At 39.4% G+C, this 24,744-nt stretch overlaps 1 protein-coding gene and 1 non-coding gene across 4 annotated transcripts; both read left to right on the plus strand.

Moving 5' to 3' along the window:
• The first annotated feature begins 57 nt into the window (after positions 1-57).
• Positions 58-23,470, plus strand: CSTF2 (cleavage stimulation factor subunit 2). 3 transcript variants are annotated; one of them, XM_058713980.1, is made up of 16 exons: positions 58-204; positions 1,056-1,134; positions 1,650-1,819; positions 2,540-2,676; positions 3,151-3,270; positions 3,380-3,517; positions 5,482-5,605; positions 10,004-10,066; positions 12,404-12,463; positions 12,645-12,731; positions 13,113-13,254; positions 14,277-14,452; positions 15,017-15,309; positions 18,726-18,836; positions 20,825-20,950; positions 23,260-23,470. In XM_058713980.1, the coding sequence occupies exons 1-15, from the start codon at positions 147-149 to the stop codon at positions 20,945-20,947; spliced, it is 1,881 nt and encodes a 626-aa protein (XP_058569963.1). In that variant the 5' UTR covers positions 58-146; the 3' UTR covers positions 20,948-20,950; positions 23,260-23,470. The 3 variants fall into 3 exon arrangements, with proteins under 3 accessions (XP_058569963.1, XP_058569964.1, XP_058569965.1); XM_058713981.1 differs by lacking the exon at positions 12,645-12,731; XM_058713982.1 differs by lacking the exons at positions 12,404-12,463; positions 12,645-12,731.
• On the plus strand, positions 17,387-17,471 carry TRNAR-UCG (transfer RNA arginine (anticodon UCG)). The gene has a single exon. It is a non-coding gene; the product is annotated as a tRNA-Arg (tRNA).
• Positions 23,471-24,744: the final 1,274 nt, after the last annotated feature.

Genomic DNA, 24,744 nt, shown 5'->3' on the forward strand with positions numbered 1-24,744 from the left:
TACGGAATGACGCCAGGGGAGGGGCCATGCGTACGCCCAGGCCAGTTGCTTCCGGCTTACGCGCCTGACAGACGCGTGTTTAGCGCAGATCTCACGCGCCGTACGGAAGTGTGCTCTGGCGCACCGGAAGCGGCCGGAAGAGAGCGATGGCGGGTTTGACTGTGAGGGACCCTGCGGTGGATCGTTCTCTGCGTTCGGTGTTCGGTGAGAGGAATTCGTGGAGCCAAGCATCAGGGAGGGGCAGAAAGAGACAGGGGCTACGAGGAATTCCCCGTGCACCTCATGAATTGCCACAGGAGCTGGTTATGGGTTGGGCTTGCAGCTCTACCTGCCTATCCTGTGGGGCGGCCAACCTGGTGGACTCGCGGGCAAAGTGATGCCCCTTTCTCCTGAGGTCTCACAGCCTTTCTAAGATGTAGCTGAGAGAGTTAAACTAGCGTTCAGCTTCTATGCGTCTGTCCTTTCACGAGCTTCAATCATTGCCTGCAATTGAGGGCGCATGGCAACTGTCCCGTACTACTTCTCACCCCCTTTCTCAGAATTCAGATTATATGCTGAGTGTATAGATCCTTGTGTTCACTTGCCGCCGTCCATAAGGACTTTCCTCTGCTTTTTACCGTAACATTATCTAGTTAGATACCGATAGCGGCCACCTGGCTTCTTAGGGTGAATTGTGAATGAATTTTTAAAATACCAAATACATTGGTATTTTTAGTTCTTATTGATAAGATTCGCAGATTTTCAGGTAAATACCAATGCCAGAGTTTTTCACCAAAGTTAAGGAAAATCATAACACTTGTCAGATAAGTCTATGAACTGCTACTAAGGAGTGCCTATACCTTTTATATTTACCTTTAGTGGTTTATTTGTTTTGTAATTAAAGTCAGCAGACAAAATTGAAATCTTATCTGAAGTACCATGGAACTGGGGTTGTAGGAACACAATTTTGAGGTAGTTATATTTTCAATGATATAACTAGATACTGGTTTACTTTCTCACCAGAGAAATGGGTTACAAACTCAAAAGTTTTCATATGTTGTCTATTTTCTTCGTAGTGGGGAATATTCCATATGAGGCTACTGAAGAGCAGTTAAAGGACATCTTTTCTGAGGTTGGACCCGTTGTTAGTTTCAGGTGAGATCCCCTTTGACTACTTGGGGTCTTCTTTAAAATCACAAATTTGGCCATTAGCAGTAATGGCAAGGTTTTTACTGGTGACTTTTCACATTCTTCTGTTTTTTGTAACAGCTTTATTCAGGTATGATTCATATACCATACAATCCACATTTATTTTTACTAAAAGATACTTTTTTTTCATTTAAAAAATATTTCAGTGAGGGACATCTGGGTGGCTCAGTCAGTTAAGTGTGACTTCGGCTCAGGTCATGATTTCACGATTTCAGTTCAAGCCCCACATCAGGCTGTCTGCTGTCAGCACAGAGTCCGCTTTGGATCCTCTGTCTCCCTCTCTCTCTGCCCCTGCCCCGCACACTCTCTCAAAAATAAGCATTAAAAAAAATATTTCAGTGGGGCGGTCAGAGTGATAAAGTTACTTGTCTTACAGTGGACCAAATTAGAACATGGCAATGTTAGCAGGAAACCTATATGTGTGTAACATTTGTGTCTGATACTTGGTTCTGCTCTTCCAGGTTGGTATATGATAGGGAGACAGGAAAGCCAAAGGGTTATGGCTTCTGTGAATACCAAGACCAGGAGACGGCACTTAGTGCCATGCGAAACCTGAATGGGCGTGAATTCAGTGGAAGAGCACTTCGTGTGGACAATGCTGCCAGTGAAAAGAACAAAGAAGAGCTGAAGAGTGAGTATAAACCTTATTTGTATGCAACATGAGTTAGTAAAGATGTATTGAAGATTTTCCATTTATGACATGTTTTAGCATCTAGTGAAATGGTTAGCCATGTAGCTTTTTTACTTGACCCACTTAAGGCGCCTGCATTAAGTAAGTGTATTTCTTTGAGAAACAAAGTACAGTTGACTTTAGAACTCCCTCTAGTTGCCAAGGAGTTGATTTCTAGTTAAAGATGAATTCGGGCTCACTAAGCCATTAGTTGCACTAAAAACTGGGTCATTAGTTTGCCACTGCTTTAACTGTTTGTCAGATCTGTAATTAGTGGGATTACTAAGGCATTCTCTCGGCTTTTTTCATGAAGTAACAGATGAGGAATTACATTTTGAAATTGGTATCTTTATTATTTTGATTCTGAAAATTAGCATCTTTATCTATTGTTTTGCTTCTGAAATGAGTTGTCAAAAGAAATTGATATGCCCTATCCCTAATTTAGGTTAACATTGTCCACCTACGTGATCTTAGTCCCAGCTTTCCTCTGAGAGCAGAAAATACACTCTGTCACTTTCCTCTACAGAAATAAGAGACTTGCAAATCACTTATTTCTCAGTTCCAGAGAATTTACAGTTATCAACGGGTCCTGGAAGGGAAGTAGCCCTGGAAAGTAGATACTTGAAATGATTTAGCTCTTAATTTTGCCTCCTTAACTTTTTGTACTTCCTTCCTGATCAGGCCTTGGCACTGGTGCCCCTGTCATTGAGTCACCTTATGGAGAGACCATCAGTCCTGAGGATGCCCCTGAGTCCATTAGCAAAGCAGTTGCCAGTCTTCCACCAGAGCAGATGTTTGAGCTGATGAAACAAATGAAGGTGGGAGGAGGCATTAGGTTAAGAACAAATCAAATCACAGCAAATTTTCAAGGAGTTAATTGATAAAGTTAATGGAAATGACTTCCTGAGCTCAAATATAAGGTGTGCCTGTTAATCACCATTTCTTGCACCTTTGATATGCCATATATCCATAGCATATTTTACATTTTGTGCAAGGAGCTTTCCATTTTTGTACACGAACACAACTATACAGTCTGGCTTTTTGTGGCCCATAGATATCAGATGCAGATACTCAAATGTGACTTTTTTCGTAAATGGTGGTATTATGGTATTTGAAATGCCTCTTTCTTCTCTTGCCTGTCATGACCAAAATTTTGTGTGCTATGCAAAAACCAATGATAGCTTAAAAAGCTTCTTGAATATTACATTTCTCAGATGAGAATGGCTCTAAGTCACTATTAATTTCTAAGTAATAAGTATTGAATCTAATGATGAATCTGTTTATCTTCTCAGCTCTGTGTCCAGAATAGTCCTCAGGAAGCACGGAACATGTTGCTTCAGAACCCTCAATTGGCTTATGCTTTGCTACAAGCACAGGTAGTGATGAGAATTGTGGATCCAGAGATTGCCCTGGTAAGTGCTGCTTGTTTTTTATGGAAATGCCACAATAAACTTTGAGTGGGGTAGGAACTACTTGATTGCTTTGTTAAACAGCTCATAGATTTGTCTTTTCGTTTTTTAGAAAATTCTGCATCGTCAGACAAATATCCCAACACTGATTGCAGGCAACCCTCAGCCAGTCCACAGTGCCGGCCCTGGCTCAGGATCCTCTGTGTCAATGAGCCAGCAGAATCCTCAGGCCCCTCAGGCCCAGTCTTTGGTAGGGCTTTACCTCTTAATATTACTTTTACCTGTTTTAGAATGCCATTTTCATTTTAGGAAGATATATTGAAAGAAGAATAGTCAGGAGTTGAAGATGATAATTTCAGTATCCAGACATGATAGCAATTTTCAGTTTGCAGGGTATGTGGCCTCTGAATGAATATAGATTCAGTGCCAAGTTTGTAAAACAAAAAGGTCCTTTCTGTGTGCCCTTTTATAGAAGCTAATCTTTTGTTTACGTGCATGCATGGTACTGTGGTTAACAGTTTGTTATTCTACATAGGTCTCATTTAGTACTTATAGCAATTGTATCAGGTTGGCACTCTTATTATCTCCTTACCAATGAAAGTGTAATGCTTGCTTTCCAACCATGACACAAAACTTTGAAGCCATAAGAAATAAATACATTGGAAAGCTGAAAATTTTCTGTATAAAGAAAAAGAAATAGGGACGCCTGGGTGGCTCAGTAGACTAAGCATCTGAATTCTGCTCAAGTCATGATCTCATGGTTTGTGAATTTGAGCCCCGTGTCAGGCTCTGTGCTGACAGCTCAGGACCTGGAGCCTGCTTCGAATTCTGGGTCTCCCTCTCTCTGCCCCTCCCCTGCTCGCTCTCTCTCTCTCTCTCTCTCTCTCTCTCTCAAGAATAAATAAACATTAAAAAATTTTGAAAAGAAATAAACACCAAAGACAAATGACAAATTGGGGAAAGTATTTGCCACACTCATGATGGACAATAGGCTGATTACTTAATCATGTTCAAGAATGTTTATTGTCACAATATAATAGTGAAAAATTGAAACATCCTAAATGTACATCAGGGGGAGAATGGGAAAAATGTATATTTATCTACTGTGTCCCCATGAATGACTTTCAAAAGCATAATTCCATATAAGCAGGTAAGATGAACTAGGATACAATGCTATCAATACAGATAACCCAAACATTCTAAAAGTGAAAATAAGTGGATGTAGAAGCCTTCTCAAAATATGGGATATATGTGTTTGCATATATCCCAAAAATATGCCAAAACGTGTTTAGTATGTATGTTTAGTTTGTAATGATTTATATATGATTTCAAAACATCTGTAAAAATTCTTAAGTGGTTGTCTTAAGAAGGGGATATAGGGAGGCACCTGGGTGGCTCAGTCAGTTAAGCCTCCGACTCTTGATTTTGGCTCAGGTAATGATCTCATATGAGGTCATGGGATTGAGTCATGCATTGGGCTCCATGCTCAGTGTGGATTGGGATTATCTCTCTCCATGCTCACTGTGCTTGAGATTCTCTCTTTCCCTCTCTCTCTCTCTCTCTCTCCCCCCTCCCCCCCCCCACACTCTCTCAAGATAAATAAATAAGCTTAAAAAAAAGGATACAATATGCAGTTGGGAAAGACCATACAGCAGATTTCAAACATATATATTATTTATTTCCTAAACTGTACGTTTATTTTATTTTGTATATAATTTATATATCTGGACTTTTTCGTAACAAAAATGTTCAACCTCAAAATAAGACAAATGTGAACAGAAATTGCAATAATCTATCATTTTTTACCTATCACATTGGGGGAGATAAACAACTTGAAGTCAACCATGGGTGCTACATGTGGCCTCACAACACATATCAGACTTGTCAGTCTCTACTTTTATATTTTTAATAAAGTTTATTTATTTTTTTGGAGAGAGAGTGTATGCATGTGAGTGGGGGAGGGGGAGAGAGAGAGACTATCACCAAGCAGGCTCTGCACTGTCAGCATGGAGCCTGAGATGGAGCTTGAGCTCACGAATCATGAGATCATGACCTAAGTTGAAATCAAGAGTTAGAAGCTTAACTGACTGAGCCACCCAGACACCCCAGTCTCTGCCTTTAGAGTGTGGTCCATCTTAATTGTGTTCTGTATAACCAGGCTCATCATGTGTGTGTCCAGAGGCATGTACATACTCTGTTTTTTCTTTTGATCAGGGTGGAATGCATGTCAACGGTGCACCTCCTCTGATGCAAGCTTCTATGCAGGCTGGAGTTCCAGCACCAGGGCAAATACCAGCAACTGTAACAGGACCTGGCCCTGGTTCCTTAGCTCCTGGAGGTATGTTTCATTTAGAGTCTTCACCATTTTGGTATTTTGCTAAAGTTTTGTTGTAGCAATTGGTATGTTGTAGCCACATTATTACATGGTAAAGAGATCTTGATACAAAATTAATATGCAGCTAGGAAATATATCCTAGGTGTAGGAAATAGTTGATATCTTATATATAGATCTTCTATGTCTGATTAAGAGAACAAGGAAAAGGACTACAAAATGGGAAAATCCAGTAAAACTTCCAAACTTCCAAATGGAATGAATGGGAACTAGACCAAGCCAACAAATAGAAGGTACGGGAAACAACATTGTAAAGTAAGTAATAATAAACATAGAGTAAGGAGGAAGGAATAAAATCTTGTATAGAGGTTAATTCTACTAAATGTGAAGGGACTCAATTTTCCCACTGAAAGCCAGAAATTTGGGTTAAATGGCACATAAAAAGACACAAAATAATTGTACTTGTTATTATTATATTTAACAAGTATAAAATTGCTCTTTATTAAATGTAATCAGACAAAACTACAAAAAGAAAAAAACATTTTGAAGCTGTATCTTTTCATTGAAAGTGTGTATATAGAAATTAAGAGTGTTGCTATTATGCTTGTAGTTTTTTCTCATTCAACACTCATAACTAAAAAAGTTATGAGTGAAATAGTGATTCCCTATATGAAACTCCTGTATGAACACATGACGTGTATCAATATTAAAGTTTTTTATGCAACGAAATTGCTTCTTGTTAATTTATCTAATCTAGGTTAGATTGACTACAGCATTACTACTAGAGGATAATTGAATCTAAATTGTTCTGTATTGTAGAGAACCTGGTCTACAGAGCTAAGTTGACAAGGAATAGAGGAAGGGATTTTAAAAGAAATTTCAGCAAACTCATGATTTCCATTTATCTATGCAGTTAAAATATCTTTCAGTGAAAAAAACGAATTCTGTATTTTATACATTTTTGAGTTATGGGTACCTAACTTAAAAATATTACAAATTGTGATGTGGTCCTACTACACATGACAAGTATGCAACCCATGATATATGCAGCTCATAATATAAGTTGAAAAACACCCAAAGTGGACTATAGCCTGTTCAGGGAGACAAGTGCACTTGGATGTCACAACAGTGTCAAGTTGCTGTAAAAGTTTCTGTGACCTCCATTTCTGCATTTGACATTATCATGAATTGTTAATATAGTGTGTGGATCAGCATTGTCTGTGGACCACATTTTGAGTACCTTTGCACTAATGGACCAAAAATAAGTGAAGACATTGAGGAATAAAGTAGCAGAACCAATAAGCACAATTTATTATTGAGATTTGACTAAAGAATATACTTTTCCCCACAAATGACCATGGAACAGTAAAAAAAAAAAAAAAAAAAAAAAAAAAAAAAAAAAAAAAAAAAAAAAAAAAAAAAAAAGTGACTATGTAGTTGGCCATAAAATTAAAAGTTTAAAAAGTAGAGATTTTACAGGCCACATTCTCTTATTATAAGCCAATAAAATTAGGGGCACCTGGATGGCTTAGTTAGTTAAGTGTCCGACTTCAGCTCAGGTCATGATCTCACAGTTCATGAGTTCGGGCCCCACGTCAGGCTCTGTGCTGACAGCTCAGAGCCTGGAGCCTGCTTCAGATTCTGTGTCTCCCTCTCTCTCTCCTCCTTCTCCACTGGCACTCTGTCTCTTTCTCTTGCTTGCTCACTTGCTCAAAAATTAATAAACATTAATTTTTTTAAAAAATAAGCCAATAAAATTAGAAATAACTAAAAGGTGACTGAAAAATAACCTTTACTTGGGAAATTAAGGAATATACATTAGGTATCCTTGAATTAAAGAGAACATAAAAAGGAAATTTATAAATTATCCAAAAGACAACAAAAATAGTGTACTTTATACAAAAAAGTATGGGAAATAGTGAAGGCAGTACTTAAAATGAGTATCTTTAAATGCCTGTGTTATTAAAGAGTAAAAGAGCTCTAAGTGCTGGTTTTAAAAAATTAGGAAAATAATATTTTCGATGGTATGTTTTGTGAGTTTGTAGCACTTATATTCCTGAAGTTTTTAAAACATCACTAGGACTTTTAAAATACCCTCTACAAAGCTCTTTGACAATTGGTGAGAAGAGGGAACAACCTAGTAGAAAAGTAGGCAAAGAAAATGAGTATGCACTTCAAAGAAGAGCAAATCCAAATGGCAACAAAAACAAATCCATTTATAGTCATAGGATTGGAAATTAAATAACAAGATTTCAAAGATAGACGACACTATTGGTGGGGAAAGTGGTATCATAAATTAATTGGTAGCGGAAATGTGAAGTTTTTCAGCCTTTTAAGAAACTAGTCTCACATTTAAAATTCATGTACACTTTGACCCACCAATTCCACTTCTGGGAAGCTAGCCCATACAAATAAAAGTTTCATCATGTGATAGTGTATAATATGAAAAATTATGCCCAGAAGTCCTTCTGCCACTGCTTTTCTTAGATCCTAAATCTTTGTATTGTTTTACTGAGTGGTCTGAATAAATCCTAGAATGTAGTGATTAGAAGAGACCTTTGAAATCATTTAGACCTGTTCTCAAACTTTAATGTACATTAGAATTACCTAATTAGCTTATTAAAACTTAGATGCTGCTTCCCACCCTGAGACTTTCTAATTCAGCAAGTCTGAGTTAGGGCCCTGGAATTTGTAGTTCTAATAAATCCTTGGTGATACTGACACTTCTGGTCTGGGGACCACATTCTGAGAACCACTGGTTTAGACCAACTCATTCACTTTGCAGGTGAGGAGGCCTGGGCATATGCTAATTGTATTAAATCACTTGTTCAAAATCACAGTTACTTTGTTCCTGTAGAGATAGGGCTATCCCAGGTTCAGGTTCTTAATTAATGGCTCTTTGGTTCCTGGCATGTTAAATGGAGTAAGAGAATATTATGTATTTTTGATATTTTAGTTAAGTATTAATGAACTGCAAACAGTAAAGCTTGTCTTTTCTCCCCGCTCACAGAATATATTGTTGCTTTAAGGAAAAAAAGAATTACTGCTATATGGAAAGGGCAAGATAAGGACTTGTGATGCATAATTATTCTTTGTGTAGCAATTCTCATATCCCAACTGGTTAGGGTAGAACTAAGTGGTTCTCAATCCTGTTAGACCCTGTGGCCTCTTTTCATAACAGATACTTTGCAGTGACTTTTTACTATCCTGAAATGAAATGCGCACTTATAACCTACTTAACATGATTTCCAAGAAAATAATGTCCTAACTACAATATAAAGGAGAAGCAAAAAGAAATTAACCTATAATAAAAAACATTTTTAATACACAAGTGTTCAGGCATGACTACACAAGAAACCAAAAGATAGGGGCGCCTGGGTGGCGCAGTCGGTTAAGCGTCCGACTTCAGCCAGGTCACGATCTCGCGGTCCGTGAGTTCGAGCCCCGCGTCGGGCTCTGGGCTGATGGCTCGGAGCCTGGAGCCTGTTTCCGATTCTGTGTCTCCCTCTCTCTCTGTCCCTCCCCCGTTCATGCTCTGTCTCTCTCTGTCCCAAAAATAAATAAACGTTGAAAAAAAAAAAAAAAAAGAAACCAAAAGATAGCAGTCAGATGCTTGGACCTATACCATGAAGTAAAAGCTACAAATGTAGACAAATACAGGTATGTTGTTTTGGCAACACAAATACCAAAGAGACTATTGATGTTAGTGATGTGATTTTTCTCAAGTGGTGAAAACTCTAGGTAAAATTCTTAACAAAACAAAAAATGCAGTACCCATAATTAACTCAGTAATTGTATTTCTGGAAAATTCAGTACATCTGTGTACATACATAAGTAGGGAAAATAACTTTTTGTTTACAAATACAACAGACTTAGGTTCTAATTCAGATGACCATAAGCATGTTTTCATTTATGTTAATGTTCACCAAGGCATTTGAGAGTTTTGCAAGACAAGATGATTCTGGATTCTGGAGGACTATCTCAGACATTGCAGGGCATCTAGTATCCCTGTTGGCTTTTCATTAAATGCCAGCCATGCCCTCTAAATCTTTTCACAACTAAAACCCACACATTTACAAAATACCCTGAGAACAGTATTGCCTCCTATGAGAGGAGTTATGTGGATAAGTGCCGTTTTTCTCCTATGTAACAACTTCTGCCAAGGTTTTGGTAACCAGTGAGATTAAGTATTGTCATTTAACTCACTCTTCTGTCACTGAAGCCTAGAGTTTACTAACAAACTCTATCTTCTGTATACCTGTATTGTTTCAGGATAGTTACGATGTTCCTGAGTAGTTTTCTGCCTCTGAGGCCAAAAGAGAACATTTGTTAACTCAGCCACTGTCCTAATTTTTTCTCCACTGTCATAATTTGTGTTTTTCTTTGCTTCCCTTTATTTTCTAGGAGGAATGCAAGCCCAGGTTGGAATGCCAGGAAGTGGGCCAGTATCCATTGAGCGGGGACAAGGTAAATAAATATTAATATCTGATTAATGTGGATTGGACTTGGAAATATTTTACATCTGCACTATCTTACTATGGCAGGCACTAATGATATGTGGCTATTTGAATGTTAAGTTAATTAAAATTAAATTGAAATTAGGTAAAACTTAAAATTCAGTTCCTCATTCACACTAGCCACATTCCAAGTACTCAATGGCCACATGTTGCTAGTGGATACTATACTGGATAGTGCAGATATAGAATATTTCCATCATTGCAGAATATACAGCACCAGTCTAGATTTTCCATCTAGTGACTCAGAGCCCAGCTGTATAAGAATTGATGATAAATCAAATGGATCCTTTGTTTCTATTTAAGTTATATCACTTTTTCCTAATAGTCGATTCTACTGACATATTCTCTGTCACTCTGTGGCTATCTGTTGACTGAGTAAGGAATTTTAATAATAAGTATGTAACACGTGACTGGGCATGAAGAAGCCTAAATTTAAACTGCAGAGAAAACTGGGAGGAGATCAGAGGTCTAAAGCTTACTTGATAAGAAGAGCATGTTGTACTGTGGCAGTAACACTAGACACCACAGCAGAGCCACTCCAAAATCTCCATGTTATTTCCCTCTGTTACTGGAGTTTGAAGAAAAAGAAAATGTAGTAGTTTGGTTGAAAACATTAGGAGGAGACAGTGAGAAAACAGAAGGAATGAATGATAAAACTGAGTGCATACTGTGGGCAAGGCACCTTAATTTTCATAGACAACTGTGTGAGTTAGGTGGCAGCACCTCAGTTTTCAGGTAAACAGGTGGAGGCTCAGAGTTTTAAAAGTTACCTATTTAAGGGGCATGGTAGTAAGTAAGTAAATACTGCTGTCTGAGTAATGTGGACAGGACTCGGGCCACTCATCTCTTCCAGCCAGTAAGTGGCAGAGCAAGACTCTGAAGTCTCTGAAAAAAATCTATACTCTATCTGAAGAGTGCCTTCAGTGCTTTTTGTTCTTACTCATTTTGTCATTTGATGAGAAAGAACTGCTTTGGACGGCACAGAGAAGTTTAAGTTACTTCCTAGCATATGGCCTATAAGAAAAACTCATTTTTTAAAAGCAAAATATTAACATAGAGGCCTAAGTACTTTACTTCTTGTCTATAGTTTGTCCACTAGGGTTGGTTGTTGAAGTGACAGAACTAATAATCTTGTCAGATAGTTGACAGTGGGACCAAGCTCTTGACCAAATGTCTCACCTAAAGCAGCCTGTGCTTTCGTGCTTTGTGCCCCTCCCTCTCGGCCACTATCAGCAGATCGTATGTGTATCCCAGAATATTTTTGCATTAGGGAGAAATTGGGGTTGCAGTCATATTCTCTTCCCAAGCCATCAATCAATCAGTCACGCTTTAGGTGTTTAATGCATACTTCCACAGGACATCTTCTTTCCTGCTATAGTTGTCTTCACCTTTCTGGTCAAAAGTTAGCAAAGGGAAATGACTTGGATTTTGAAGGTAGATAGGTGTGTCTTCTTGAAGAGATAAAGTGAGATGAGTTTTCTTTTATAGTTTGTCTTCAGTACTTAGCAGAGGAAGCAAGAATCTTTCCGTTTGTACCCAGTTTTTCTTTTCCTGGAATCCATGCTTCTTATACGCATTTGCAATGGTAAAAGGAGACAGTGACATGTTTAAAAAGATACTTCTTGCCTTCCGCCACCTTTGTGTAGTATTAGCACCCTTGTCATCTCATTAGTCTTTGTTTGCTGTTGTCATGTTTCATTATTACTAGAGACTTGCAGTGGCAGAGTGTTTCTTGAGGGGCGATATTGTCTTTCTTTGTCTAAAGCTCACTCACTGCATTTCCCATGGAAATTTTTGTGCTTAAAAATATGGCAAAAATAGTACTGTCCAACTTGTGTTATGGGCCTCTTCAGACTAAATCTTGCCTTCTAGGTTCAGTACAGTTTCTTTCATGTTTTGCTTATGAACATATGTTTATGTTCTTTGCCTAACTAGAAGTTCAGAACCATCCTTTTTTTTATTTTGTTTCCTTTTTTTTTTGTAGTGATGCAAGGAGATTTAGGTGGACTTGTAGTAGCAGAGGCGAAAATCGAAAGTGGCTGAGTAAAATCATTGGCTGACAGGTTTCAATTTAGGAGGCAGTCTCATCACAGCGGAACAATTTCAGATCCCAAAGAAGCTAATATAGTTCAGGAACATTTTGTAGCCTGGGGCAGGCTCCTTGGCTTTGTAACTTACGTGTATAAATCTCCAGTGTCTGTATGTGTATGTTTCTCTGTGTGTGTGCACATGTGCAAACTGTTTCAAGTGTCTGCTCTTTCTCCTTTTGAACTTACTGCTCACCTAGGAACCCTACAGCACTCGCCCGTGGGACCCGCCGGGCCTGCATCAATTGAGCGAGTTCAAGGTACCCATTGTATCTGCGGGTTTCCTTTTGTTTGTGGTGTTCAGGGTGGGACGTTGAGAGGACAAGGGCTGCTTGGCAGTCATCCTCACGTTCGGAACCCAAAAGGGTAGTGTTTTGGGTTTTTGTTTTTAAATTTTTTTCCTGTTGGGGCCACAAGCCTAAGATTGACCTCTTCACACAGGGCAGAGAACATGGATGATATGGGCATCTGTCCGAGGCTGTACTCCCTCCCTACTGGTGTCAGGAGGCTTGGATGGAATAGCAGTCTGTAAGGAGACAGCAGGTTCTTGCAGAGCCATGGCAGTGTTCACATAATGCCAAGACCCTACCTCTCTTTTGTGACTCTGGTCCTTGAACTAAGGTTGATTATAAGGAGAACCAGGAGCATAAATTTCTTCAGGTTGCAGTGCTAGTCCTTGGCAGGTTGCTTCCCACTTTGCTCTTTATATAATTCCATCCATACCTCTGACATGGCACAGATTCTGCCTACACCCTGCTTCTGTTCTTGAGCTGCAAGAGGAGTCTGCTGTGGTGAGGTTTCACCCACTCTCAGGTGTCTGAATTATGTTGTCAGTGGTTATATAGAGTCATTTCTTGTTTTCCTTATGTGTCCTTCACAACAGTAACTCCCTGTTTGTTTTCCTGTCAGTGCCAATGCAGGACCCCAGAGCAGCTATGCAGCGTGGTCCCTTGCCTGCCAACGTCCCAACTCCTCGAGGTCTACTAGGAGATGCTCCAAATGATCCACGTGGAGGCACTTTACTTTCTGTAACTGGAGAGGTAGAGCCTAGGTAAGCACTAACAGAAGGAAAAGATTGGATGGGGCATCTGGGTGGCTCAGTCGGTTAAGTGTCTGACTTCGGCTCAGGTAATGATTTCATGGCTCATGAGTTCGAGCCCCTCGTCTGGCTCTGTGCTGACAGCTCAGAGCCTGGAGCCTGCTTTGGATTCTGTGTCTCCCTCTCTCTAGGCCCCTCCCACACTTGAGCTCTCTCTCTCTCAAAAATAAATAAACATTAAAAACATTTTTAAAAAGAAGGAAAAGACGAGGAATCAGAATTTTCCCTTGGTTTGAGAACATAGTCTTTCTGTACCAGTGGTACCTATTTGTCTATCTCAGAAGATAAGTATTCATAGCCACTGTCCAAGACTAAGCACTTCTCCTTGGACAGAACCATATAGTTGAGTATGTCATTTTGATTGAACCATGGCTACTCCATCTTTACAAATTAGAAATTCTGGCATATGTATCTGAACAGGAAAAACTTTTTTTGCATAATGGTAGTAATGATATTAATAATAGCAGTAATGATAATAAGAATGATGATTGATGCTAATGGGGATTATGCCTCTGACTCTGCTGTGAGTACTTTACTTAGATCATCTCATTAAGTCTACACAACCACCCTGTGAGATTGATACTAATATACCAATCATATTTTACAGAGGAAGAAACGAAGCTATAGAGAAGTTAAGTAAATGTGCCCAAGATCACACAACTAATGTGTGATAAAGCCTGGATTTGAACCCATACAGTAACCCATGTTTTTAAGCACTGTACTACATACTCATTCTGTACAGTGGATATCTTACCTCCTCAATTATGAGCACCCTGACCAAATGTGAAATTCTAGAATGCGTGGATTTACATCTCACTAGCGCTTTTTTTGACCTGTTTGGTGTTAATTCTCTTAGAATTCGTAGACTGATGTTTGCATCAGTTCTTTGATTTTTTACTTACTGATCTTCTGGTTAATAGTTTTGGTTGTTGTTTTGTTCTGTTTTAAAATACAACATTTTCCTCCATCTCTAGAGGTTATCTGGGACCACCTCATCAGGGTCCACCCATGCACCATGTCCCTGGTCATGACAGCCGTGGCCCACCCCCACATGAAATGAGGGGAGGGCCATTAGCTGAGCCCAGACCTCTAATGGCGGAGCCAAGAGGACCCATGCTAGATCAGAGGGGTCCACCGTTGGATGGCAGAGGTAAGGGGGAGACCACATCACAAGGCTGACTGGTAGTTGCGGGCTGATAATAAACCCAGCTATCTTAGGCCCTAAGCTGGTATAAAGAAGGTAGGGCAATGGGGTTGAAAAACATTTTTAAGGTTTATCTGCAAATCTACGAAATTGGGAAGGAGAATGTAGTATCATGTGCACTTGAACAACACGTTTGAACTGCACAGGTCCACTTATACATGATTTTTTTTTTTTTGGTAAATATAGTACAGTGCTAGTTTCCTTAAGATTTAATTAATAACATTTTCTTTTCTCTAGCTTACTTTATTGCAAGAATGCAGAACATAATACACATAATATACAAAATATGTGTCAATCAACAGTTTATGTTTTTGGTAAGGCTTCCAGTCAACAGTAAGCTATTAGTAGTTAAGTTTTAGGGGAGTGCTTCAGTCCTCACACTGTTCAAGGGTCAGATATAGTTGTGGGGGAGATGTGACTAGAGCAATAGATTTCTTCTTTGATTGTTGGGTTTTTTTGCAGTAAGGATAAGTAGCTACACAGTAGTTTTTCTTACAACTTTCTTTATAGGCGGAAGAGATCCCCGAGGCATAGATGCACGAGGAATGGAGGCACGAGCCATGGAGGCTAGAGGATTAGATGCCAGAGGATTGGAGGCCCGTGCTATGGAAGCCCGAGCGATGGAGGCCCGAGCGATGGAGGCCCGTGCGATGGAGGCCCGTGCAATGGAAGTCAGAGGGATAGAAGCCAGAAGTATGGATACAAGGGGCCCAGTCCCTGGTCCTAGAGGTCCTATACCTAGTGGAATCCAAGGTCCCAGTCCAATTAACATGGGGGCAGTTGGCCCCCAGGGATCCAGACAGGTATGTGCAACACTCACTTCTTACTTCTATGTGAAATCTTAATCTATTCAGGAATTGATAATTAAGCCTGTTACTGCTTTCTGATTTAGGCTATTTCTCAGTTTGTTAAAACAGGAAGATTAGAATCTCCCTTCTTTTAGTTTCTGTGTCCCTTAAGGTGGTTATTTGCTAGGCACCAGGATTGTGGCAACCTTGTCCCACAATTTAAGGAGCTCTTCCATTCAGACCAGAGTCCCTGCAAATTTAGGAGACAGAGTGTGTCTCACTAGAATCTAGGCATGGATAATTTGAAAAACCTCCTCCAAATGATTCTAATGTACAACCATAAGAACTGCGTTAGAGCATATGAACAGCTATAGGTAATCAATTCAGGTAATCTTAGTTTTGCAGAAACCTATTTTAATTTACTTTCATCAAACAGCCTAAGTGAACAGTGGAGTATCAAAGGCAATTTACTAATGCTTACCTTAAAACCTGTGGAACTGAATTCTTATCTCTTCTTGTTTGGCTCTTTCCAGCTCTGTGTATGCAGTGATCTATGATTGTCTATGTGTTGTCATCTCCTCCCTTTCAACACAGTTGGTTGTGGGGAGATGGTGGTATACATGTGGCTTCCCTGAGTTTTTAGGTGCTAGCACCTTCATCTCCCTCTAGCCCCTCCGTCTTCCTTTCTCCATTTGTCTTCCTCCTTCCTCTATGTACTTCTGGCTCTCTTCCCTCTTCCATATGTTTATGTGTCTTGCTCTCGTGTGTGTGTGTGTGTGTGTGTGTGTGTGTGTGTGTGTGAGAGAGAGAGAGAGAGAGAGAGAGAGAGAGAGAGAGAGAAAGAGAAAGAGAAAGAGGTAGGGGGAGAGAGTCAGCTGGAATTGAACATGTCAGCCATCCATTTCTCTTGTTTTATAGATTTGGAAATTGAGATCCAAGAATTCAGGTTACTTGTCCAAATTCACACAACTAAAAAGTAACAGAGTAAGGAATAGAACCCACTGTTTTTTTCCACTGTACCACTCTGTCCTGTTATCTGCATGTTATGTATGTGTGTAGACATACATGTCTGTATGTCTGCCTCCCCCTCTTTAATAGGAAATACGAATATGTCATTTTCTGGTATGTGTGAAATAAAACCGTTCTCTATTTTTTTTCTTTCAAGTTATGCTTTTTAAAAAATGTGTGTGTGTGGGCCTTGTTGTTTATTCTGCCCTCTATGGTCAGTAGCCTCATAACAAAAATGGTTTTTATGCATTTATTCAGTCATTCAACAAATATTTATTGAGCACCTCCTGTGTAGCAGAGACAGCTTTAGGTACTGGGGATATAGCAGTGTGAACAAAACAAAGTCCCTGCCCCCTTGGAGCTTGCATCCTAGCTGGGAAAACTGACAACAATTACATGATGTGCTTAGATAATTCTGTCAATATTTTCATTGAAAATAATGGTTGGAAGACTGTTTCTGGAGAAAGTCTTGCTCTTTCATCTCTGCTAGCGCTTGAACTCATTACTCTGTAGTGTTAGGTTTATATAATTTTAATTAGTAGATTGTATAAAGCCTATTAGATCTGAGGGGAAAACAAACAAATTTTATCTTCAAACCTTTTTTTAAATTGTTTAAAGTAGTATGTTTATTCATACATAAAAGATATACAGTGAGAACCTTGCTTTGTCCACTGTATCCATCTCCCTTGTGACCCCCATCTCCTACAGATAACTGCTTTTGTTCAATTTTTGTTACATCTTTCTAACAAAGAAGACTGTTAGAAAATATGCATTGTTAAAAAAACGTATATATTTTTCCTTTCTTTCACTGTCCTTGTGCCTAGGGCAAAAGCATAAACTAGGACTATCTTAGGCAAACCTGGTTGTGTAGTCACCTATATTGTGACTTATCTGCCTCGAACAGGCACTCCTGGAAACTTGAACTGGCCATTATTGAATGGTTAGGTCATGTTATAATACTTCAAATTAGTATTGACTAAAATGTAAAAAATGTTATCCTCACAGATATTTCAGATCTGTAGCACAACATTAAAGTTCAGACTGGTCTCTGGATTCAGTATTGATAACAGAAAGTGATAGGGGCGCCTGGGTGGCTCAGTTGGTTGAGCGTCTGACTTCGGCTCAGGTCATGATCTCGCGGTTCGTGGGTTCGAGCCCCATGTCAGGCTCTGTGCTGATGGCTCGGAGCCTCGAGCCTCAAGCCTGCTTCAGATTCTGTGCCTCTCTCTCTCTGCCCCTCCCCTGCTCACACTCTGTCAATCTCTCTCGAAAAATAAATAAGCATTAAAAAAAATGTTTTTCAAGAAGAACAGAAAGTGATAATGAAGTGTATTATGCTTCCTTCCCTTCTTAAACAAGATAGGAAAAACAATTTTCACCATTTTTTGATTACTCAAGGTCATCATTACATGTACCCATTACTTTATATGCTGTAACAGAAAACACAGTTACCTCCTGTTTGGTTTCTGGTCTCCTCCGCTGTCAGTTTGTCACCTGGCTCTTCACATTGCTGTCCTTGTATCTGCTCCTAACGGTTTATCACATTTCTTTTTGAGTTTTGATGCTTCTAATTTTCTGGAGAAGCAGGTAACAAGTTAACAATTTGTGTTTAATAAGAGTACCTCAACTCTGGGTGAATGCCTGAGTGTGAACATAATAGCAGAGGGAACTTAAACAGTGATTCTAGGTGCTCTGAGGCCTTTTCCTTGGGGTATGGTAGTCTTCCCAAAGATTGAAGTCACCGAAGATCTTAAATAAGTGATATAACTGCATTTTGTTCTTTTAACTTGGGTCAGTGATATTTCTTGGTCTGTAATTTAGCAGAAAGTATCTGCTGCATATTCTCTCTGGGAAGTTATAAAAAGCAAATGTTGGGCTAATAACAGTCTTTTCCCCAGAGGCCTTCCCATCTCCTTTCTGCCTCTGCCATTATGATCGTCTCTGCCTTACTTGTGGGATAGGGCCCTTTGGAACAAACTGCCTATGTCTGATTGAACTAGAGGTAGGCGGTATCCCTGTGAATGTAGCTTCCCCAGTGAACCAGCGTACATTATTTCTAGAATCTGCTGGCTTTCATTTCTGTTTCCACTGAGCACTAGTTTCTAGGATGCTGTCAGTTTTCTCTGTGCTTATGCAGCTGGATTTTGCTTGATTTGATGGTATCTGATTGTTCAGTGTTATATTTGTTGATGATGCTGAGCTGTTGTAAGCAAATGTGTCTAAGTTGCTAGTTGATCTCTGGCTAAACCCTGCCTTCTGCCATTGCTAACAGTAGGAAATGATCTTCAGAATCATTAATTTGCTTTTTTTGTTTTTTTACTCATATCCATAATCAGATCATGTTTTTCACATTATTATTGGATCCTGAATACCTATATGAGAAGTTCTGAAACATCTCTCCTCATCTCTCTTTATGCATATAGGTCCCAGTTTTGCAGGGAGCAGGCATGCAAGGAGCAAACATTCAGGGTGGAGGTCAGCCTGGGGGCTTTAGTCCTGGCCAGAACCAGGTCACCCCACAGGACCATGAGAAGGTAAGCAACACTGCCTCCAGCGGCACACTTCTCTTGGATTCTGCTTTTCTTTTTTCTTTTTTAATTTTTATTTATTTTTGGGAGAGAGAGAGGGGGAGAGCAAGAGAGAACAAGCGGGGGAGGGACAGAGAGAGAGGGAGACACAGAATCCAAAGCAGGCTGCAGGCTCTGAGCCGTCAGCACAGAGACCAATGCGGGGCTTGCACTGAAGAACTGCGATATCATGACCTGGGCCGAAGTTGGACACTTAACCAACTGAGCCACCCAGGTGCCCCTAAATTTTTTTTTTTTAATTTACATCCAAGTTAGTTAGCATATAGTGCAACAATGGTTTCAGGAGTAGGTTCCTTAATCCTTGTTTGTTCTCCATATTTAAGAGTCTCTTATGTTTTGTCCCCTTCCCTGTTTTTCATATTATTTTTGCTTCCCTTCCCTAATGTTCATCTGTTTTGCATCTTAAAGTCCTCAAATGAGTGAAGTCATATATTTGTCTTTCTCTGACTAATTTCGTTTAGCATACTACCCTCTAGTTCCATCCACGTAGTTGCAAATGGCAAGATTTCATTCTTTTTGAATGCCAAGTAATACTCCATTGTGTATATATACCACATCTTCTTTATCCATTCATCCATCGATGGACATTTGGGCTTTTTCCATACTTTGGCTATTGTTGATAGTGCTGCTATAAACATTGGGGTGCATGTGCCCCTTTGAAACAGCATACCTGTATCCATCCCTTGGATATATACCTAGTAGTGCAATTGCTGGGTTGTAGGGTAGTTCTATTTTTAATTTTTTGAGGAACCTCCATACTGTTTACCAGAGTGGCTGCACCAGTTTGCATTCCCATAAATTTTTTTAATGTTTATTTAGTTTTGAGAGCAAGCGAGCATGAATAGGGGAGGGGCAGAGAAAGAGGGAAACACAGAATCCAAAGCAGGCTCCAGGCTCTGAGCTGTCAGCACAGAGCGTGACACGGGGCTCAAACCCACAAACTGTGAGATCATTACCTGAGCCGAAGTTGGACGCTCAACTGACTAAGCCACGCAGGTGCCCCAGGATTCTGCTTTTCAATTACTATGTGAATGCCCTAGGTCTCCGGAGTTCCTTTGGAAGCAATGGTTTACTCCTATAACTTTTTTTATGATCTTGCTATCTGAAAATTTATCAGCCTGGTCTTAAATATCTTTTCTTTTTTAATGTTTTGTTTTATTCCTGAGAGAGAGCATGAGCAGGGAGGGACAAAGAGAGCGGAAGATGCAGAATCCGAAGCATGCTTCAGGCTGAGCTGTCAGCACAGAGCCCCACACAGGGCTCAAACCCACAAACTGCAGGATCATGACCTGAGCCAAAGTCAGGCGCCCATCTGACTGAGCCATCCAGGTGCCCCTATGGGCCTGGTCTTAAAATTCTTTAGTGGATGTATATAAATGGTGGCTTATCTTACATTTCAGACTCAAATGGCAGCTTATCTTACATATCAGACTCATCTGCCATAACTGTTTTTGGTTTTTTTTTTTTTTGTAGGCCAGCTTGACCTGAAAATCCAAGTCTCTTTTTTCCCCACCTCTTTGTATTTTATCCCTAAAAACAATAGCAAATCCCCCATGAGTATGTCTTTCTGTTTCTATATTTGACCATTGTGGGGAGCTCATGTCTGATGGAAAGACTAAAACTTGTAAAAAAGAGAGACTTTCAAAATGGGATCAAAAACTAAAGACTTCCCAAGGCTCACAGATAACGTGTTAGTCTGCAAGAACTTTGGGTTCATGCAGGTGTCTGATTCGAGTCTTCTAATCTTGGGTATTATTGTACTTGAGCTTTTCATTGTGCCTTTTCTCACCAGCTGGGTTTTTAACTTGGTTTGGGTGTTTTTTGTGTACAGTATTCTAGGCGTGAAATATCCTTCCTTTTTAGACAGAAGCTGGTGTTGTTTTTATGACTGCCATCATGAAAACTCACTCCCTTTTTTTTTTTCCTCTTCACAGGCTGCTTTGATCATGCAGGTTCTTCAACTGACTGCAGACCAGATCGCCATGCTGCCTCCTGAGCAGAGGCAGAGTATCCTGATCTTAAAGGAACAAATACAGAAATCCACTGGAGCACCTTGAAAGGTGGGCCAACTTAACCTAAGTTGGACAAGCTCCTTGTGCATTTGGGGTATTAGATGCTTTCAACCTTAACCAACAACACTCTCCTGATCTCAAGACTGTCCGAGGACTGCAGTCCTCTTGGCTACACTCTTTACCCTTCATTAGATTAGATCAGCTCCTATGAAGATAGCAGAAGGCAGCACGGTATTTGTTCAGTTGTTGAGTTGGTTGTAAGCTTTTTTTTTTAACCTTTCTTTCCTAATGGCAGAAGTAACATGTGATCACTTTTACAAAGTTAATCAAACACAGAAACGTAGAAAGGTCAGGGTAGGAAGCTCTGCTTCCTCAATCTCATTCCCCGAGCAACCTCTAAATATAGTTTGGTGGGTATCCTTCCAGAATCAGTTATTTTATTCCACATATTCTCCATCAAAATGGAGAAAATGCAAAGCATTTCAATAAGATGTATAAATATTTTAGTTTCCGGTATTTATTTAATATTGACTGTGTTGAGGTTAAACTGATAGAGCACCATCACCATCAGTCCCTTTACATTTTAGAGGCTGCGGTACACCTCTGCCCTTTATTTTTCTTGCTTATCAGTCATGTAAAAGGGATCATAATCACGTGACCTAACCTGATTCTATGTATTTGAGTTACTTTTAAAAACCTTTTTCCCCAACACCTTGTATTTTGTAAATAATTGTTTTCTAAAAACAGTTTAAAATTCACATTGTCCCAATATTGGCTGGAATATCACATCGTGAATTTCTACTTTCTACCCCATCTGTATTATAATTCCCATCCACATATTATAATATAATAGTGAGGGGTGCCTGGGTGGGTCAGTCGGTTGAGCATCTGACTTGGGCTCAGGTCATGATTTCACAGTTTGTGGGTTCGAGCCCCGCTTCAGGCTGTGTGCTGACAGGTTGCTCAGAGCCTACAGCCTGCTTCAGATTCTGTGTCTCCTTCTCTCTCTCTGCCCCTCCCCCACTCATGCTCTGTCTCTCAAAAATAAATAAATGTTAAAAAATATTATAATAGCGAACTCATTTACACCATTTAGCAGTCTTTACTAAATATGTTGTGTTTTAATCCATATTTGTAATGTCATTAAAACATCCAAACCAGAAATATGCGTCATATCTGTATTTAGACTTTAAATTTTTTTTTAATATTTAGTTTTGAGAGATAGAGTGTGAGCAGGGGAAAGGCGGAGAGAGAGAGGGAGACACAGAATCTGAAGCAGTCTCCAGGCCCTGAGCTGTCAGCACAGAGCCTGACGTGGGGCTCGAACTCGCAAACCATGAGATCATGACCTGAGCCGAAGTCGGACGCTTTAACCAACTGAGCCACCCAGGCGCCCCTGTATTTAGACTTTAAATGACTAAAGTGTAATGAGAAGCTGCCCTAGATGGATGGCTAGCTAGACTTTAACTTTTTAGTCCAGATACCTGAGGCATTTTTTAGTAAAAGAATAGGCTATTATATTTAGAGTAATAGATTAAAAACTATTCCTCTCTTTTACTTTTTCTAATTTATTTATGTCAGAGAAGGCATGCCCCACAACATGGAGAAATTACTCTTTTTGGATAATAGAGGTAGAAATATTTCTGAAAGTTCTTTCATTATGTATTCTTGCTCATAAGCTATTCCCAGGCCGTGCACACAAACCACAGGGCAAGGGTTTTTGTTTGTTTCTATTTTGAAATAATTAATATAAATTCACAGAAGGTTGGAAGAATAGTACAAAGAGCCTCATGTACCCATCCTTAAACTTCCCCCAAGGATAACATCTTGAGAAGCTGTTGTGCAGTGCCTTTTTGGTTTGTAATACAAAACTAAGAAATTGACATTGGTACATTTCTGTTGAGTACAGACCTTACTCAGTTTTCACTATTTTTTAGACATATTATTTGTGTGTGATCAGTGGTTCTCATCCAGAGGCAGTTTTGCTCCATATAGGAAATTTGGAAATGTCTGGAGACATTCTTGGTTGTCAGAACTTTAGGGGATAGTGTACTACTGGCATTCAGTGGGTAGAGACCAGAGATGCTTCTGAACATCCTATAACCACAGGATCTACCCCCACCCCATAACAAAGACTTACCTGTCTCCAAATGTCAATATTGCTGAGGTTGAGAAACCCTGCTGTCGGGTGATTACTTTGGGGATCCTGGAGGTAGACACCTTAGGAATCTGTCCCTGGTGATTTGCCTTTTTGCATAGCCTCCCTCCCTTCCTTACTTTAAAATTTTTTTCCTGATGTTTGGGGAAGAGAACTTTTTCTCCATTTCTAATGGCTTTCTCCCAACTTTTTCTTACAGGTTTTCAAAAATACCTGGCAACAAATCTGGAAATTAATTCCATAACTTTGTTGAAATGTTGCAAATAGATGACTTCTGCATCCTAACCCTTGAATGACTCAAATTGGTGCCAGGTGGAGGATTCCCATCACCTTCTCTCAGAACAAAATCAGTTCATTCTATTGTCTTAGTTTGTATATTTTATGTGACTTGAAATAAACTTTGAACACAATTTTAGTATACTGCAGATTGATACACACGACCTTTTTGCTTTTAAAAAGCTGTACACCAAGGGTGAAACCTTAGATGTGTTTTCAACCCTTACCGCAGTATTGTACTTTAATGTTATATTGCCATAGCTCTGTTTTTCCTTTAAGTTAACCACTTATTCTTCTTGATGATATTCGAGAATTTCTCAGAAGCAGTGTTTTCTAGAACTTAGTTTTTGCTTTGTTTGCTTCCAGCAGAAATAATGCAATTTGCCCTTTGAGAACTTGCTAGAACTTCTGAGTTTACTGGGAGAAAATAGCCCATGCTTAGAGCTGTAAAATGGCCAGAAGGACAACAAAGCAAAGAGCCTAGCAGAGCAGTGTATTTAGTGTAGAAAAATCCAATTATCAGAATGTACTTTTGTTTAATAGCAGGTTTATTCACATGCATAGTTCAGAATTAAGATAAAATGTTGTATTGGCACTGGTTCAAGTGTGTCAGCAACACAAGAGACTGTTGACATTTACCTGTCCTAAAACTCTTCAGTCTCAGTAGTCAACCTTGAAAGTTAAAAAAGCCACTAATTTTTCACATGTTCGAGATGAAATAAAAACTAAATAGAAATCAAATGAACAAGATACATTCATTCTACCTTCTAGATAATCACTAACCTACAGTCTTCCTCTATAACCAAATTTATTCTGGGAAATTAAAACATAGAAAACCCTGAAACTTTTACATTCTTCTCATTTATTTTAAGAGGACCAAATGTAGAGCATAAGTAGTCAGATTGCCCATTAGGCCTGCCCCTGCCTGCTTCCTTGCAGATAGACGTGACCATAATTAGTGCCACTAGTTCTAACCTATGGCTCTTCCAGCCTAGCATTCTCTCTCTCATAGTGGCATTAAGGAGGAACATGATTTCTCTCCATCAGGCCAACCTCAAGAGGTTAAGAGATGCCTTAATAATTAGTAAAGTTCCACTGGAACTACTCTTTGAGCCTATTTATATTCTCAGAATCCTACCCCCTGGGTTAGGATTATGGTTAAGTGAATTAAAAGCCTGCCATAGGCTTAGAGAATGTAATAGCATATTGCTTACACGTCAAGCAAAAGAATGCAATGATAATCAACTTTATGAAAGACACTGAAATTAAGGGATTTTCTACTCTGATGTGTAAACATTTACTACAACAAAAGTTTGCTGAATAAAATATTTCATATTACAACTTAGGAAGAAAAAACTTGCTCAAAACAGCTAAGGAGATTTCTAGGTATCCTGCTCATCCCCAATTT

The sequence above is a fragment of the Neofelis nebulosa genome, chromosome X, assembly GCF_028018385.1.
Source record: "Neofelis nebulosa isolate mNeoNeb1 chromosome X, mNeoNeb1.pri, whole genome shotgun sequence".
In the NCBI taxonomy this organism is placed as follows: Eukaryota; Metazoa; Chordata; class Mammalia; order Carnivora; family Felidae; genus Neofelis; species Neofelis nebulosa.

What these genes read in the sequence shown, in the direction of transcription:
- CSTF2 (XM_058713980.1), top strand. Translation starts at nt 147, where the DNA reads ATGGCGGGTTTGACTGTGAGGGACCCTGCGGTGGATCGTTCTCTGCGT. An exon ending in GGACCCGTTGTTAGTTTCAG is followed by an intron (nt 1,135 to 1,649) that starts GTGAGATCCCCT and finishes CTGCTCTTCCAG; the next exon opens with GTTGGTATATGATAGGGAGA. An exon ending in CCCCTCAGGCCCAGTCTTTG is followed by an intron (nt 3,518 to 5,481) that starts GTAGGGCTTTAC and finishes TCTTTTGATCAG; the next exon opens with GGTGGAATGCATGTCAACGG.